The sequence below is a fragment of the Mobula hypostoma genome, unplaced genomic scaffold (assembly GCF_963921235.1).
Source record: "Mobula hypostoma unplaced genomic scaffold, sMobHyp1.1 scaffold_42, whole genome shotgun sequence".
NCBI lineage: Eukaryota > Metazoa > Chordata > Chondrichthyes > Myliobatiformes > Myliobatidae > Mobula > Mobula hypostoma.
In genome coordinates, this window is record NW_026948219.1 from 1091305 (window position 1) to 1107905 (window position 16601).

The 16601-nt window shown below is 47.2% G+C and overlaps 3 protein-coding genes across 10 annotated transcripts in view; 1 reads left to right on the forward strand and 2 right to left on the reverse strand.

Annotated features, from left to right (window-relative positions):
* Positions 1–1531: 1531 nt before the first annotated feature.
* Positions 1532–3511, reverse strand: LOC134341955 (zinc finger protein 235-like; the record flags this gene model as incomplete). The annotated part of the gene is made up of 1 exon (XM_063039909.1): positions 1532–3511. A coding segment is annotated over one exon (834 nt), but the record flags the coding sequence as incomplete, so codon positions are not given.
* A 3-nt stretch (positions 3512–3514) lies between these two features.
* LOC134341969 (zinc finger protein 214-like) lies at positions 3515–9966 on the reverse strand (the record flags this gene model as incomplete). Its single annotated transcript, XM_063039917.1, has 2 exons — positions 9900–9966; positions 3515–4559 (listed from the first exon to the last, which is right to left on the reverse strand). A coding segment is annotated over exon 2 (708 nt), but the record flags the coding sequence as incomplete, so codon positions are not given.
* Positions 9967–10123: 157 nt separating this feature from the next.
* LOC134341939 (zinc finger protein 229-like) overlaps positions 10124–16601 on the forward strand; it is a 35777-nt gene continuing 29299 nt past the window's right edge. For 4 of the 8 annotated variants that reach the window (XR_010016909.1, XR_010016912.1, XR_010016910.1 and 1 more), the window contains exon 1: positions 12417–13357. The gene's annotated coding sequence lies outside the window, so the exon portion shown is untranslated. Of the gene's footprint in view, positions 10263–10699; positions 10724–12416; positions 13358–16601 lie in introns of those variants that run through there. The other 4 variants (XM_063039885.1, XM_063039888.1, XM_063039886.1 and 1 more) reach the window with 3 other exon arrangements.

The window sequence follows — 16601 nt, forward strand, 5'->3', positions numbered from 1 at the left end:
TACTCTCTTGGAAGCTCTCATCCGAGGTAAACTTCACCTTGTGGGTCAAAACAAGCTCATCTGCTAATCTAGCAGCCTCCTGCGAAGTGGCAACATCCTTTTCATCCAGGTACGTCTTCATCTCATCAGGGTCGCACCTTTTAAATTCTTCGATCAAAACCAACTCTTTCAAGTTGTGAACATCCCCATTTACCCCATCGGAGGTGCACCAACGACTGAAGTACACAAACTTCTCATTGGCAAATTCCACATACGTTTGGTTCCCAGATTTCCTCAAATCTCTAAACTTCTGTCTGTAAGCCTCCAGAACCAACTCATAAGCCTTGAGCACAGCCTCTTTCACTGAGTCATAATCAGCTGCCTCTTCAAGTGTTAGGGCAGAATACGCTTGCTGGGCTCTCCCCTGAATTACACTTTGTAACACAACAGCCCAGCTGTCTTTCGGCCACCTTCGATTCTGAGCCACTTTTTCAAACCGCAAGAAGGACTTATCAACTTCTGCTTCATCAAATGGAGGTACCAACTTAACTTCTCGACTGGCAGTAAACTTGTCACCAAGATCTGGTACTGAACCTCCTTCCGGCCATCCCTGCACCTCGAACCACCTCTGTCTTTCTGCCTCTTCCCTCTGTTTGTCCGCTTCCTCAGCCTCGAACTGTTTTAGTCGTAACTCATGCTGTCTTTGCTTATCCTCAGCCTCCCTCTTTAATTTTTCTAACGGGAGCTGCAGCTCAGCCCCAGTAGGTTTACTTTCAGCAAACATTTACAACACATCTCCGTCAAACACTTCCTCAGATACATAACACTCCGCTATTAATGTCTGTACCTGAGCCTTCCTCATTTTAGTGCTCAACTGAAGTTTTAACTTCTGAACAATTTCCAACAGCACAACCCTCTTTGCGCCATCCAATGCTTCAGGGGTTGGCTTTGTCAGAAACCCATCAACCTCCATTGCTGCTGATCTTCCACTCAAACAAATCAAAGGGGATTTCCCCAATCAGATCGATCATTAATCAATCAAGCCCCCAAACAATTTGTTCATATCCCGGACGCAGACCCCAATTATGTTACGTAAATGCAATGGTTGAAATGAACCAGCAGCAATAGAGCACACCTGGAGTCTGGTTTTGATATTAAAAACCACTATACATCAGTAACTACTTAATACAGTCACTGAAACCAGGTAAATCAAAAGTTAGCAGTGTTATGCATATATTTGTGTGTAAATATAATTCCTAAACTCCTTAAAGCTTGGGTGGCAAGAGTTAAAGTCTTACGATGGTAATGCAAGGAAGTTCACTTCAGTAGAGAGAGAAGAGAGAGAGAGAGAAAGAGAGAGAGAGAGATACACACACACACACACACACACACACACATAAACAAACATGCTGTGAAGTGTTACGTAAACGGCAACAATGAATATCAATCGAGGCAGGTTATATAAAAGCAACCAAACATTTATTAAACATGGATAAACGATAAGGTAAAAACAAACAAAAACTTTAACCAGAAGTTAACCGATGTGCAGCCGTTCACCAACTCAGCACTGGTTCTTAAAGTGTTAAATGCGGAAACATTTCTTAAAGCAATAATGTCAGATATAGTTCTTAAAGCGATAAATTCAAAAGTCCAACAGATTTATAAGTTCAATTGGGAGAGACTTCTCTGGAGAAGGAATTCTTCACAGACGCGAGTTTCCTGCTGGTTCTGTCCGAAGGATTCATGATACCGAAAATAAACAGTTTAAAACAACTGATCTTAAATTCTCTTTTTGAGGGGGAGAGAGAGCAAACCTTTGCATGAACTCCTTGCTCCTTGGCAAGAGTTATCTCCGATGCAGGTCGCTACTCCACCAACGAAAACTCAATAAGGTCGATCCTTTGTGAAACTGCCAAACGATGCCGACTCCTCTCGATCCTGTACTTTGATAAATACTTCACTCTCCCTTCTACTGTTGGAATTGGGTAAATCAACACATCTAGCAAAAATTTCCAGTCCAATAAAATGGTATCTTGCAACAGAACGCAATGCTGCATTTTGAAAATGAAACTGCGTCACAAAAACAAACACGCAACTGAAACAGAGACACACCACGTTCTACCTGGAAATCTACAAACTAAAAACCAACTGCGTCACCTGGGTCGACCCTTATATAGACATGGTGCACATGTCATCACGTGACCTCACATCGGCGGGAAAATCATATCAGGTGACCTCCAAAAGACAATTGCATCACTTCTCACAAAAAAACAGATCTCCTTGAGCATGTAACAGAAGCAACAGTGAACATCGAACTGTCCATCACATAACTCCACCTATCTCACCAGAGCAACCAAGAAGCAGGCAGCAGTACTGTAGTCAGTGTCTCGCTCTCTCTTACTTAAAGGCACAGTCCATGTCCACCACAAATCCTTCACCACATTCACAGTAGGTGATCGTCCTCTTCCCAGCGTGAACACAATGATGCACCATTAGTTGATTTGGCTGAGAGAATGTCTTCCCACAGCCTGAGCAGGTGATCGGCCTCTCCCCAGTGTGGACTCGCTGATGTTTGTTCAGTTGAGATGACATAATGAATCCCTTCCCACAGACAGAGAAGGAGAACAGCCATTTCCCTGTGTGTCAGCAGGTAAAATGACCAATTGAATCCCTTCCCACAGACTGAGCAAGTGAATGGTCACTCCCCGGTGTGAACTGACTGGTGTCTCAGTAGCTGAGATGAGCAAGTGAAGCCCTTCCCACAGACTGAGCAGGTGAACGGCCTCTCCCCAGTGTGAACTCGCTGATGTTCCTTCAGATTACATGAAAAAGTGAATCTCTTCCCACAGTCTGAGCAGGTGAACGGTCTCTCCCCAGTGTGAACTCGCTGATGTGCCTTCAGATGAGATGACGGAATGAATCCCTTCCCACAGTCTGAGCAGGTGAACGGCCTCTCCCCGGTGTGAACTCGCTGATGTACCTTCAGTTCAAATGACGCTACAAATCCCTTCCCACACACTGAGCAGGTGAATGGCCTCTCCCCAGTGTGAACTGACTGGTGTCTCAGTACAGCAGATGACCTTGTGAAACCCTCCCCACAGACTGAGCAGGTGAATGGCCTCACCCCAGTGTGAATTCGCTGATGTGTCAGTAGGCAAGCGAACAGTTTGAATCCCTTCCCACAGTCTGAGCAGGTGAATGGCCTCTCCCCAGAGTGAACTCGCTGATGTACCTTCAGATAAAATGAGCAAGTGAATCCCTTCCCACAGACTGAGCAGGTGAACGGTCTCTCCCCAGTGTGAACTCGCTGATGTGCCTTCAGATGAGATGACTGAGTGAATCCCTTCCCACAGACTGAGCAGGTGAATGGCCACTCCCCGGTGTGAACTCGCTGATGTGCCTTCAGAAGAGATGACCGAGTGAATCCCTTCCCACAGTCTGAGCAGGTGAACGGTCTCTCCTTAGTGTGAACTGGCTGATGTGCCTTCAGATGAGATGACTGAGTGAATCCCTTCCCACAGTCTGAGCAGGTGAACGGCCTCTCCCTGGTGTGAACTGGCTGATGTGCCTTCAGATGAGATGACTGAGTGAATCCCTTCCCACAGTCTGAGCAGGTGAACGGCCTTTCCCCAGCGTGAACTCGCTGATGTACCTTCAAGTTACATGACTGAGTGAATCCCTTCCCACAGTCTGAGCAGGTGAACAGTCTTTCCCTGGTGTGAACTCGCTGATGTGCCTTCAGATGAAATGACCGAGTGAATCCTTTCCCACAGTCTGAGCAGGTGAACGGCCTCTCTCCAGTGTGAACTCGCTGATGTGCCTTCAGTGCAGATGACAGAGTGAATCCCTTCCCACAGTCTGAGCAGGTGAATGGCCACTCCCCGGTGTGAACTGACTGGTGTCTCAGTAACTGAGATGACACAGTGAATCCCTTCCCACAGTCTGAGCAGGTGAATGGCTGCTCCCCGGTGTGAACTCTCTGATGTACCTTCAGCCTACATGATTTAGTGAATCCCTTCCCACAGTCTGAGCAGGTAAATGGCCACTCCCCGGTGTGAACTGACTTGTGTCTCAGTAACTGAGATGACACAGTGAATCCCTTCCCACAGTCTGAGCAGGTGAATGGCCTCTCCCCAGTGTGAACTCGCTGATGTACCTTCAGGTTACATGACTGAGTGAATCCCTTCCCACAGTCTGAGCAGGTGAATGGCCACTCCCCGGTATGAACTCGCTGGTGAGCCATTAGGTCAGATAACCGAGTGAATCCTTCCCCACAAATTCAACAGATGACCAGCCTCTGCTCGATGTGAACTGACTGGTGTGTCCACAGGTGGGAAGACCGACTGAATCCCTTCTCACACACAGAACAGGTGAATGGCCTTGTCCCAGTGTGAACTTGCTGATGTACCTTCAGTTGAGATGACCGACTGAATCCATTCCCACTGTCTGAGCAGATGAATGGGCTCCCCCCTTTGTTGACGTACAGCTGGGATTTTCTTTTATCTACTGTCAATTTAAAGTGCCACAGTTTTAAAGCCATGAAAACATCTTCTGCCCAGACGAATGTTTGGTCTGCACAGCTGCTAAAAGGAATTAAATGAATATTAGTATTATTTAATGTTCTTGTCACAGAGTCATAGAAAAGTACAACACAGAAACAGGCCCTTTGGCCCATCTAGTTTGTGTTGAACTATTTAAACTCTCTACCCCTGTACCCCTACCATCCAGGTACCTGTACAAACCTCTTACATGTTGAAATTGAGCTAGCATGCACCAGTTGGGCTGTCTGCTCATTCTACACCTGGATGACTGTCTGTGTGAAAAATTTTCCCCTCATGTTCCCCTTCATGTTTCACCGTTCACCCTTAATCCATGGCCTCTGCTGTAGTCCCACCAAATCTCAGTGGAAAAAGCCAGCTTGCATTTACCCCATCTATAACCCTCATAATTTTGGCACACCTCCATCAAATCTCCCCTTGATCTTCTACATTCCAAGGAATAAAGCCCTGTCCTGTTCAAACTTTCCCTATAACCCAAGTCCTCCAGACCTGGCAACATCCTTGTGAATTTTCTCTGAACTCTTTCAATCTCTTTTGCATCTTTCCTGTAGGTAGGTGATAAAACTGCACACAATACTCCAAATTAGGCCTCACCAATGTCTTGTAAAAAGTCAACAAAGTCATCTCCTGTACTCAGTCATTTGGTTCATGAAGGCCAATATGCCAAAATCTTGCTTTCCGTCCCTATTTAACTGTGACACCACTTTCAGTGAATTATGGACATGTATTCCCAGATCCCTTTCTTCTGCAGCACCCCTCAGTACCCGACCATTCACTGTGTAAGACCTTGGTCCCACCAAAATGCAACACCTCGCACTTGTCTCCATTAAATTCCATTTTGCATTTCTCCAGCTGGTCCAGATCAGACTGCAAGACATTATATTCTTCCTCACTGTCCACTACACCCCCAATCTTAGTGTCATCCAGAAATCTGCTGATCCAGTTAACCACACTGTCATCCAGATTACTGATCTAGATGACAAACAACAACAGATCCAGCACCGATCTCCGTGGCAAACCACTAGTCACAGGCCTCCGGTCAGAGAGGCAACCATCTGCTACCACACTCTAACTTCTCCCAAAGACAGTGTCTCATGCAATTTACTATCTCATCTTGAATGCTGAGTGACTGAACCTTCTTGACCAACCTCCCATATGAGACTTTGTCAAGTGCCTTGCTAAAGTCCATGTAGACAACATCCACTGCCTTGCCTTCATCCACTTTCCTGATAACTTCCTCGAAAGACTCTATAAGATTGGTTAGACATGACCTAGCATGCACAAAGCCATGCTGCCTATCCTTAATCAATCCACATCTATCCAAATACTTATATATCTGGTTCCTGCACATACGTTCCAATGACTTTCCCACTACTGATGTCAACCTCACTGACGTATAATTTCCTACTTTATTTTTAGAGCCTTTCTTGAACAGCGGAACAACATTGGCTGTTCTCCAATCCTCCAGTACCTCACCTGTCACTAAGGACGATTTAAATATCTGTGCTTGGGCCCTGACAATTTCTGCACTTGTCTTCCGCAGGGTCCTTGGGAACAATTTGTCAGGCCCTGGGGATTTATTCACGCTAATTTGCCTTCAGACAGCAAACACCTCCACCTCTGTAATCTGTACAGGGTCCATGAAGTTGATGCTGCTTTGCCTCACTTGTATAGACCCTGTGACCATCTCCTGAGTAAACATGGATGCAAAAATAATATTTAAAATCTCCCCCATATACTTTGTCTCCTCATATAGACTACCATTCTGATCGTCCAGAGTGGGCATGTTTCTGTACTGAACTGGCCAAACTTGATTGGGAGGGGAAACTGGTAGGAATGATGATGGAGCAGCAATGGCTGGAGTTTCACTGAGCAATTTGGGAGCTGAGTGATCGATACATCCCAAAGAAGTGAAAGCATTAGAAAGGCAGGAAGACACAACCGTGGATGAAATGAGAAGCCAAAGCCAACATAAAAGGTAAAGAGAGGGCAAACAAAAGAGCAAAATCTATCGGGAAGCTTTTAGAAAGCAACAGAAGATGACTGAAACAGATGTCAGATGAGCTCAGGGCGTGGAATTATGATATTGTAGTCATTAATGATTCTTTGTAGCACCCAACAGTCTGAGGCATTTGGAGGAACAAAATATCCGGGGCCTCAATATCTCTTGAAAACCAAGGTTCCCTGCACCAGTTACCTTTCAACTTTTATTTTGACAGGCACATACAAACTCTACACCCTCAAAACTTCACTTCTGAAGAACTCCCACTTACCAAGTACTCCTTTGCCAGAAAACGGCCTGTTCCAAACCACACTTGTCAGATCCATTCTGATACCATCAAAACTGACCTTTCTCCAATTTAGAATCTCAACCCATGGTTCAGTCCTGTCTTTTTCCATGTTAACTTGGAATCTCACGGCATTATGATCACGAGATGCAAAGTGTTCCCATACACTAATATTCTGTCACTAGCCCTGGAATATTTTCTAATAGCTTATTGCACATTTCTATGCTGGGAATTCTACGTGCTGATTAATGGCACATTTGACAAACTCTACCCCATCTAGTCCTTTTACATATGGGAGTCACGTCAATCTATGGAAATTTAAAATCGCTTAGTATATCAAGCATTGGCGTAGTCTGTGATCTGTCTTGCTAATTTGTTCCTCCAAATTCCTCAGATTGTTGGGTGCAAACAAGTCCCAGTCATGGCAACAAGATCACAATTCCATGCCCTGAGCTCTGAACAACATTTGCCTGGTGTCAAGAAAACAACCTCTCCCTCATTGCCACAAAAACAAAGGAGCTGATTATGGACTACAGAAGGAATGGAGACAGGCTAACCCCTATTTACACCAATGGAACAGGGTTGAGAGGGTGAAAAGCTTTAAGTTCCTCGACATACACATCACCGAGGATCTCATGTGGTCTGTACATACCAGCTGTGTGGTGAAAAAGGCACAACAGTGCCTCCTTCACGTCAGACGGTTGAAGAAGTTTGGGATGGGCCCCAAATCCTAAGAACTTTCTGCAGGGTCACAATTGAGAGCATCCTGACTGGCTGCGTCACTACCTGGTATGGGAACTGTACTTCCCTTAATCGCAGGAACCTGCACATCTGTAGATGTAAACTTCCCACTATTCAGGATGTTTACAGGGACAGGTGTGTAAAAGGGGCCCGGAGGACCATTGGGGACCCTACTCACCCGAACCACAAACTGTTCCAAGCTGCTACCATCCAGGAAACGGTACTGCAGCATAAAAGCCAGGACCAACAGGCTTCTTCCATCAGGCCATCACACTGCTTAATTCATGCTGATACAACTGTATTTCTATGTTACATTGACTGTCCTGTTCTATTATAAATTACTATAAATCGCACATTGCACATTTAGATGGAGATGTAGCGTAAAGCTTTTCACTCCTCATGCATGTGAAGGATGTAAGTAACAAATTCAATTCAATTCACCCTCTCTATTGTCTGGCATTCTGGCTCCCATCCCCTCTACAACTTTAGTTTAATCAACCCCACCCACCACCACACCAGCATAAGTAAGCCTTAACACTAGGATATCAGTCCCCTTCTAGTTCTGTTCCCCTAACTAGCAAATCCCCTATCATCCCTTTGACTTTCCTCTGCCACATAATCCCGCCCCTAACAGTTTCCAAAGTGGTAGAATACATAGAACATAAAAAAAACATAGAAAACCTACAGCACAAAACAGGCTTTTCAGCCCACAAAGCTGTGACGAACATGTCCCTACCTTAGAACTACCTAGGCTTACCCACAGCCCTCTACTTTTCTAAGCTCCACGTACCCATCCAGGAGTCTCTTAAAATACGTTATTGTTTCTGCCTCCTCCACTGCCGCCGGCAGCCCATTCCACGCACTCACCACTCTCTGCATGAATAACTTATCCCTGACATCTCCTCTGCATTTACTTCCAAGCACCTTAAACCTATGCCCTCTCTTGCTAGCCATTTCAGCCCTGGGAAAAAGCCTCAGACTATTCACATGATCAATGCCTCTCATTATCTCATACACCTCTATCAGGTCACCTCTCATCCTCCGTCACTACAAGGAAAAAAGGCCAAGTTCCCTCAACATGTTCTCATGCTCGCCAGTCGAGGCAAAATTCTTGTAAATCTCCTCTGCACCCTATCTATGGCCTACCTGTTGTTGTGGGGGATGGCCACAAGAGTACTCTGTGATGGCTATTTAACCTCATTCCCCTCCCAGACTCTCACGCAGTTTCCTGTGTCCTGCACCTTGGGTGTAACTCACCTCTCTTCATGTCATAACTATCATCCCCTCCGACTCCCAGATGATATGGAATTCATCCATTTCCAGCCCCAACTCCTTAAAGTGGCGACACAACATGTGCACACTGAATTTTATATAGAGAGGTACTCATTTTAACAGCTAGCAAATCACTGTCAATAATAATTTTGATCTGCACTCTCACACAACCTATGTAACAGGTCTGGAGCAGGTAATGAAGGATTTTCTCACTGGAGCATTTGCACACCGTCCATATCTGATTTGCTTGCTAAATGGTGCTATAAAAAGTCAGATTTTCAAATATCACTCCACTTCTTCCCACTTGCAAATTCTCCAGTAACTTTTGCATCACCACAATACACACAGGTAACACCAGTTTCTGTATTGTACATAAATATTTCCCCTGAACCCTCCCCCAGGTGACTGATGGTGGTGAACTCAGTGATGGCAATGCCAATGAATATGAAGGGAAGGGCAGTAGTCTGTCTCATTGGAGTCTGGCACATTTGTGATGTGAAAGCTACTTGTTGCCCAGGGCAAAGGTGTTTGATATCATTATGTACCCAGAGAGAATGGGACAAAACATGTTCTCACGGGTAGAAAAGTCCAGAACAAGAGGAGGTAGAACAAGCAACAGACACAAAATGCTGGAGGAACTCAGCAGGCCAGGCAGCATCTATGGAAAAGAGTACTAATGCTGAGTTCCTCCAGCAATTTGTGTGTGTTGCTTGGATTTCCAGCATCTGCAGATTTTCTCTGGTTTGTGACTGGAGGCAGAACAAAGGTGATTTTCTCAACAGCTGATGTAAAAGATTTTGTTCCCTTTCTCCGAGTTCCCGATCCTTGCATTTAGACAGCTGGAGCTCAGCTCTGTCTGAGAGATCCATCGGTTCCCATTCCCTCATCAGCCGGAAGCTCCCCGGGGCCCGTGTACGGATGGTGGGGCTGAGAGAGAGGGAAGAGAGCAGGACTGTCCCGGGATTGCGGGTCACGGAGTCCGGAGCTCACAGCAACTACCCGAAGTCGGTGTTGAAAACGCCCGCCCGGTGAGACCCCCAACCCGGAGATCCCTTCTTACCTCAACCGATCATCCGGGGCCTTTTGTGCACCGCGCGCTGGTGAGCTCGAGCTGGGTCGGTTTAACGGCTGGGCTACTAATCACGTGACCAGCCCCTCCCCCACCGCTGTCAACAGAGGTTTCATGCGCTGCGCTATTCCCACTGGTGCGAAGCGATGTTAATCACTGATTCCAACCAATAGCGGAGGCGGACCAGCCGAGAGGGCGTTACCCCCGCTGACACCGTCTCCCGAACTTTCCGTCACGGCGGGACAACCATCAAAGTAAATGTCCGCTTTCTGATTTATTTCCATTTCCCTCCGAGGGAAGTTGGGGCGTTTGTGAAGCGTCTCCTGCGGCCGGAGTCTGATGTGTCGCTGAGAGGTAGGAGGAGACCGCTCGGCCCGTCGGTTTGATGCCGGTTCCCCGGGGAGGGAGAGGGGGATTTTATTGAAAGGATGAAGACGGTGAGAGAGGGGGCGGACAGGATGTTTGTCCCGGTGGGGACAGGAGGGGCTCATCTGTGGAAATGTCTGAGCCCACGGTGGTGGCGAGCAGAGGGATTCACCACATTGGGGGGCAAACACCGGCAGACTGTTGCCCTGCAAGCGGGGCCAATGGTCCGGGCAAAGTGACAATTATTTGTGTTTTGTTGAGACTGTACCTGGAATATGGTGTAAAATCCCGCTCCCCACACTAACACGGGTCATACAGACCAAAGAACAAACTGCCGGAGGAACTCAGTGGGTCGGGCAGCATCTGTGGAGGGAAATGGACCGTCAACATTTCGGGCCGAGACCCTCCCTCTGGACTGAGAGTGGACGGGAAATAGTCAGAGAAAAGAGGTGAGGGGTGGGGATGGGGCAAGAGCTGGGGACTGAGAGGTGGATCCAGGTGAGGGGGGAGGTGGGAAGGTGGAAATAGTGACGGGGGTGGGAGGTGAGTGGTTGGGGCAACACGGGGCTGCAGGAGATGGAAATTAATTCCATAGAGGATTAACAAAGAGGTTAGAGAGTATTTGTTATTGAGAGTGCAATGAAGATTCACCAGACTGATCCCTGGAGTGGTGGGGTCATCATATGAAGAAAGATCAAATGCGATAACCCTTTCGTTTAGAGAATCGAGGACTGAGAGGTGAACACATTGACATGCACAACATCATTACCGGTTGAACCAGGGATCCCAGTCTCTGAAAAAGGGGGTGGACTGTCCGGGAAATGTCTCCATTCTGAGGGTGGTGAATATCTGTAAATCCCCACCACAGAGGGGGTTAAAATCTATTGCTATGAATTAGGTTCTATTGCTGCCACAGAGACAACGAATTACATGATATCTGCCGGTGCTATTAAACCTGATTCTGATCATTGGTCTGGGAGATCCACCACCGGTCACCTGATCCCAGTTACCACAGATCGTAATGCGAGATTGAAGCCTTTTCTATTTATTTGTGTTCCTCAGTTGAGTCAAGTTTCCCTCTGTGGTTCCAAAGCAGAAGCTCAGTCTGTCTAATATTTCCACACAATTAAAATGGGGAATTTGTTTATTCTTATCACGTACTGAGCTACAGTGAAAATCTTGCCTGACGTACCATCCACACAGATCGATACATTACAACAGTACATTGAGCTGATATACGACAAAACAATAACTGTAACAAAGCATTATGGCTGCAGAGAAAGTGCAGTGCAGATAGACATATGGGGCAGGGTCACGTCGAGTTACATTGTGAGGTCGAGTCCATTTTATTGGACTGGAGACCATTAATTTGCTTACAACCGCAGACGGGAAGCTGTCCATGAGCCTGGTGGTACGCGCTTTAAGGATTTTGTATCTCTTCCCCAATGGGGGATTGGGTGTTTCTCTGTCCCTGTACCTTCCCGTACTTGTGCACTTGGGAATAAATTCAACAGGACCTGAGACAACTCAGTGAGATTTGATTAGTGATGATCATCTTGGCAGCTCGGTAGGTCGAATGTAGAGGGACAGTACACTGTGAAATGTAAAGAGACACTGTACTCACTGTTGAATGAAAGTCCCTGAACAGTGTCGATGAGCAGAGGGATATTGGATCCAAGTTCACAGCTCCCTGAAAGAGACTGCACAGATTGATCGGGTGGTTCAGAGCTGCAACGAGAGGCTGGACAAACTTGTGTTTTCTCCAGAGCGGCGCAGGTTGGGGTAAGACTGGATGGACATTTATAAGATTAAAAGAGGAATAGATAGAGCGGACAGACGATATATTTTTCCTGGGGGTTGAAATGTCTAATACATTTAGGGTGAGAGGAGATGTGAAGGACAAGTGTTACGAGATCAGAGGTTTCATTTTGCTGTGGGTGTCACTGTGAGAGAGGCTGCAGGAGGCGGGAGTATGACGTCAGTACACTGACTGCTGGAGCTGAGAGAGAGAGACAGACAGAGAGAGACAGAGAGAGAGAGAGAGACAGAGACAGAGAGAGAGAGAGAGAGAGAGAGAGAGACAGAGACAGATGGAGAGACAGAGAGAGAGAGAGAGACAGAGAGAGAGAGAGACAGAGAGAGAGAGAGAGAGACAGACAGACAGACAGACAGACAGAGACAGATGGAGGACCGGCGGACTGCAAGCTATAGTTTGCTAAAGTAATGGGTAAAAGTTTGATACTTTTCCCATGCCCAAAAGGACTGGGTGAAGGAGCGGCACGCAGTGCATATTGAATGTGTGACTGTCACTGTTCTGATCCATAAGTGGACTGTTGGAGTATTTCTGTGGCCACCACTTTCGTTAACACTTGCGTGGATTCGGGTGTTGTGCAGCGACCACTTGCTCTAAAGAATATTCCTGTAACTGTCACCTTGGATAATCTCTTCGTGGATTTTGGAACACAACTCGACGACAGAAAATCCTCTGTGACTGTGACTTCGTTTTCCCAGCGTGGAACCTGTGAAATTCTTTGTGATTACTTTCTCGTTGCATTTCAATGTGGATTTACAAATTTCCCCATTCCATGGAAAACTGAAACTTGCCATCTTGAAACTTTCAGAACTGTTCCTAAACTTGACAGTGTGGCAGCCACAAACGCATAACACTGTTAACTTCTGTTTAGAAGAGTAGTTTGTTTAATTGTCTCTATACTAATACAGATAGTAGTTTATACTAATACAGACTGAGTTTGTGGTCTATCGCTGCTGTACATAACACAGAGTGACGGGCGGGTCGCTGGAGTCTCTCCCTGGGTTGTGGGACCCACCGGTCACGTGATCCCGTTCGCCCCGCCCATTGAACCGCAGACGGGCAGCAGCAGCGTCTGTTCCCGAGGCCCCGCCCTCCGGATGACGCAAGTCTCTTCGCGCATGCTCACTGTCGCCAGATGGACGGTGTTTGCCTTGCCGCTCAGTGCTGAAGCGGATCGTCTGCGGGATCGGGAAGGGACGATCGCCTCCTTGATCGGGGAGCCGGGGGTCGCGATCACTGTCTGCGGACCGAAGATATCACTTTCCCATCGGTGAGTACTGAGACCGATCCCGAGCGGGGAGATCTGATGTTGGCCGTCAGCCCCGAACGGCGGGCCAATTACTCATTTAGTACCAAGTTATCTGGGCTCGTCAGAAACGTGTCGACTTCACTTAATCTGCATTGAACGACCCAAACCAGGAGCCCAGGCTGTCTCTTTCCGCAGAATTGAAATGGAAGTCCCGCCAACAGGTCACGTGAGGCTATTTAGCCCCGCCCTCCGCTTTGTGACACAAGATCACGTGGTGTGTGCTCACACTCCCCCATGGGTGGTGACTCTCCGGGCCCCCTGGTAGCAGCAGAGATACAGAGGAGCAGATTGAGAGGCAGATTCTGGAAAGGTGCAAAAATAACAGGGTTGTTATCATGGGTGCCTTTAACTTCCCTAATATTGATTGGCACCTGATTAGTTCCAAGGGTTTAGATGGGGCAGAGTTTGTTAAGTGTGTCCAGGACGGATTCCTGTCACGGTATGTGGACAGGCCAACCAGTGTGAATGCCATACTAGATCTAGTATTAGGTAATGAACCAGGTCAGGTCACAGATCTCTCAGTGGGTGAGCATCTGGGGGACAGTGACCACCGCTCCCTTGCATTTCACATTATCATGAAAAAGGATAGAATCAAAGAGGACAGGAAAATTTTTAATTGGGGAAGGGCTATAAAGCTCACACCTGCGGGTGGGAATTGGGATGATGTTTTTGCAGAGAAATGTACTATGGACATGTGGTCGATGTTTAGAGATCTCTTGCAGGATGTTAGGAATAAATCTGTCCCAGTGAGGAAGATAAAGAATGGTAGGGTGAAGGAACCATGGGTGACAAGTGAGGTGGAAAATCTAGTCAGGTGGAAGTGTAGATCGTGTCTAATAAGCCTGATAGAGTTCTTTGAGGAGGTGTCAAGGCATATAGATGAGGGTAGTGCAGTGGATGTGATCTACATGGATTTTAGTAAGGCATTTGACAAGGTTCCACACGGTAGGCTTATTCAGAAGGTTAGAAGGCATGGGATGCAGGGAAGTTTGGCCAGGTGGATTCAGAATTGGCTTGCCTGCAGAAGGCAGAGGGTGGTGGTGGAGGGAGTACATTCAGATTGGAGGATTGTGACTAGTGGTGTCCCACAAGGATCTGTTCAGGGATCTCTACTTTTCATGATTTTTATTAATGACATGGATGTGGGGGTAGAAGGGTGGGTTGGCAAGTTTGCCGGCAACACAAAGGTTGGTGGTGTTGTAGATAGTATAGAGGATTGTCAAAGATTGCAGAGAGACATTGATAGGATGCAGAAGTGGGCTGAGAAGTGGCAGATGGAGTTCAACCCGGAGAAGTGTGAGGTGGAACACTCTGGAAGGACAAACTCCAAGGGAGAGTACAAAGTAAATGGCAGGATACTTGGTAGTGTGGAGGAGCAGAGGGATCTCGGGGTAATGTCCACACATCCCTGAAAGTTGCCTCACAGGTAGATAGGGTAGTTAAGAAAGCTTATGGGATGTTAGCTTTCATAAGTCAAGGGATAGAGTTTAAGAGTTGCAATGTAATGATGCAGCTCTATAAAACTCTGGTTAGGCCACACTTGGAGTACTGTGTCCATTTCTGGTCGCCTCACTATTGGAAGGATGTGGAAGCATTGGAAAGGGTACAGAGGAGATTTACCATGATGCTGCCTAGTTTAGAGAGTATGGATTGTGATCGGAGATTAAGGGAGCTAGGGCTTTACTCTTTAGAAAGAAGAAGGATGAAAGGAGACATGATAGAGATGTACAAGATAATAAGAGGAATAGATAGAGTGGATAGCCAGGGCACCATTGCACAATACAGGAGTACATGGCTTTAAGGTAACGGGTGGGAAGTTCAAGGGGGATATTAGAGGAAGGATTTTTACTCAGAGAGTGGTTGGTGTGTGGAATGCACTGCCTGCGTCAGTGGTGGAGGCAGATACACCAGTGAAGTTTAAGAGACTACCGGACAGGTATATGAAGGAATTTAAGGTGGGGGGTTATATGGGAGGCAGGGTTTGAGGGTCGGCACAACATTGTGGGCCGAAGGGCCTGTAATGTGCTGTACTATTCTATGTTCTACGTTTCCTCTATGTTGTGTTGGGGAAATCTAATGTTGGCCACTGAGTCCCGTTAACTTCCCCCAACTCGCCTCGCTTCCTGAGGCTCCTCGCATTTGTCGCTGAGCTTTAGGCTGTTGTCTTCTCCCCGAATGGGGTGGGTGAGAAAGGAGAACGTCCCAGGTTGTGGGGATCTTTCATTTCACTGCCTGCTTTACCGAGGGACTGGGAAGTCGAGGGGGCAGAAGGGTTTCTGTGATGTGCTGATCTGTTTCCAAAGGTCTCTGGAGTTCATCACAGTCACGGGCAGAGTAGTTACCATGGAAACGTGTGAAGTGTCCGGATGAGAAGCTTTCTATGGTGTGTTGATAAAAATTTGGTGAGGGTCAAAGTATATATGGCAAATTTCTTGTTGTTTGTTCTAACTTTGTCATTTTAGGATCTGTTATACAGTAGTATGTACTATTAATTCAGTATCTGTGTATTGCTGGGGGACCATCAATGATTGTCTTTGATCCCTTCTCCCACCTGATTCCATGTGCTCATCCCTGCCCATCTTGTTCAACCTCTGTCCAGTCTCCTCACCCCACCCCACTGCCCTGCTTCAGTGATGTACATCAACCATCTGGGTCAACCTCTGTCCAGTCTCCTCACACCCCCCCACTGCCCTGCTTCAGTGATGTACATCAACCATCTGGGTCAACCTCTGTCCAGTCTCCTCACCCCACCGCACTGCCCTGCTTCAGCGATATACATCAACCATCTGGGTCAACCTCTGTCCAGTCTCCTCACCCCACCGCACTGCCCTGCTTCAGCGATATACATCAACCATCTGGGTCAACCTCTGTCCAGTCTCCTCACGCCACCCCACTGCCCTGCTTCAGTGATGTACATCAACCATCTGGGTCAACCTCAGTCCAGTCTCCTCACCCCCCCCCCCCCCACTGCCCTGCTTCAGTGATGTACATCAACCATCTGGGTCAACCTCGGTCCAGTCTCCTCACCCCACCCCACTGCCCTGCTTCAGCGATATACATCAACCATCTGGGTCAACCTCGGTCCAGTCTCCTCACCCCCCCCCCCCACTGTCCTGCTTCAGTGATATACATCAACCATCTGGGTCAACCTCGGTCCAGTCTCCTCACCCCACCCCACTGCCCTGCTTCAGCGATATACATCAAC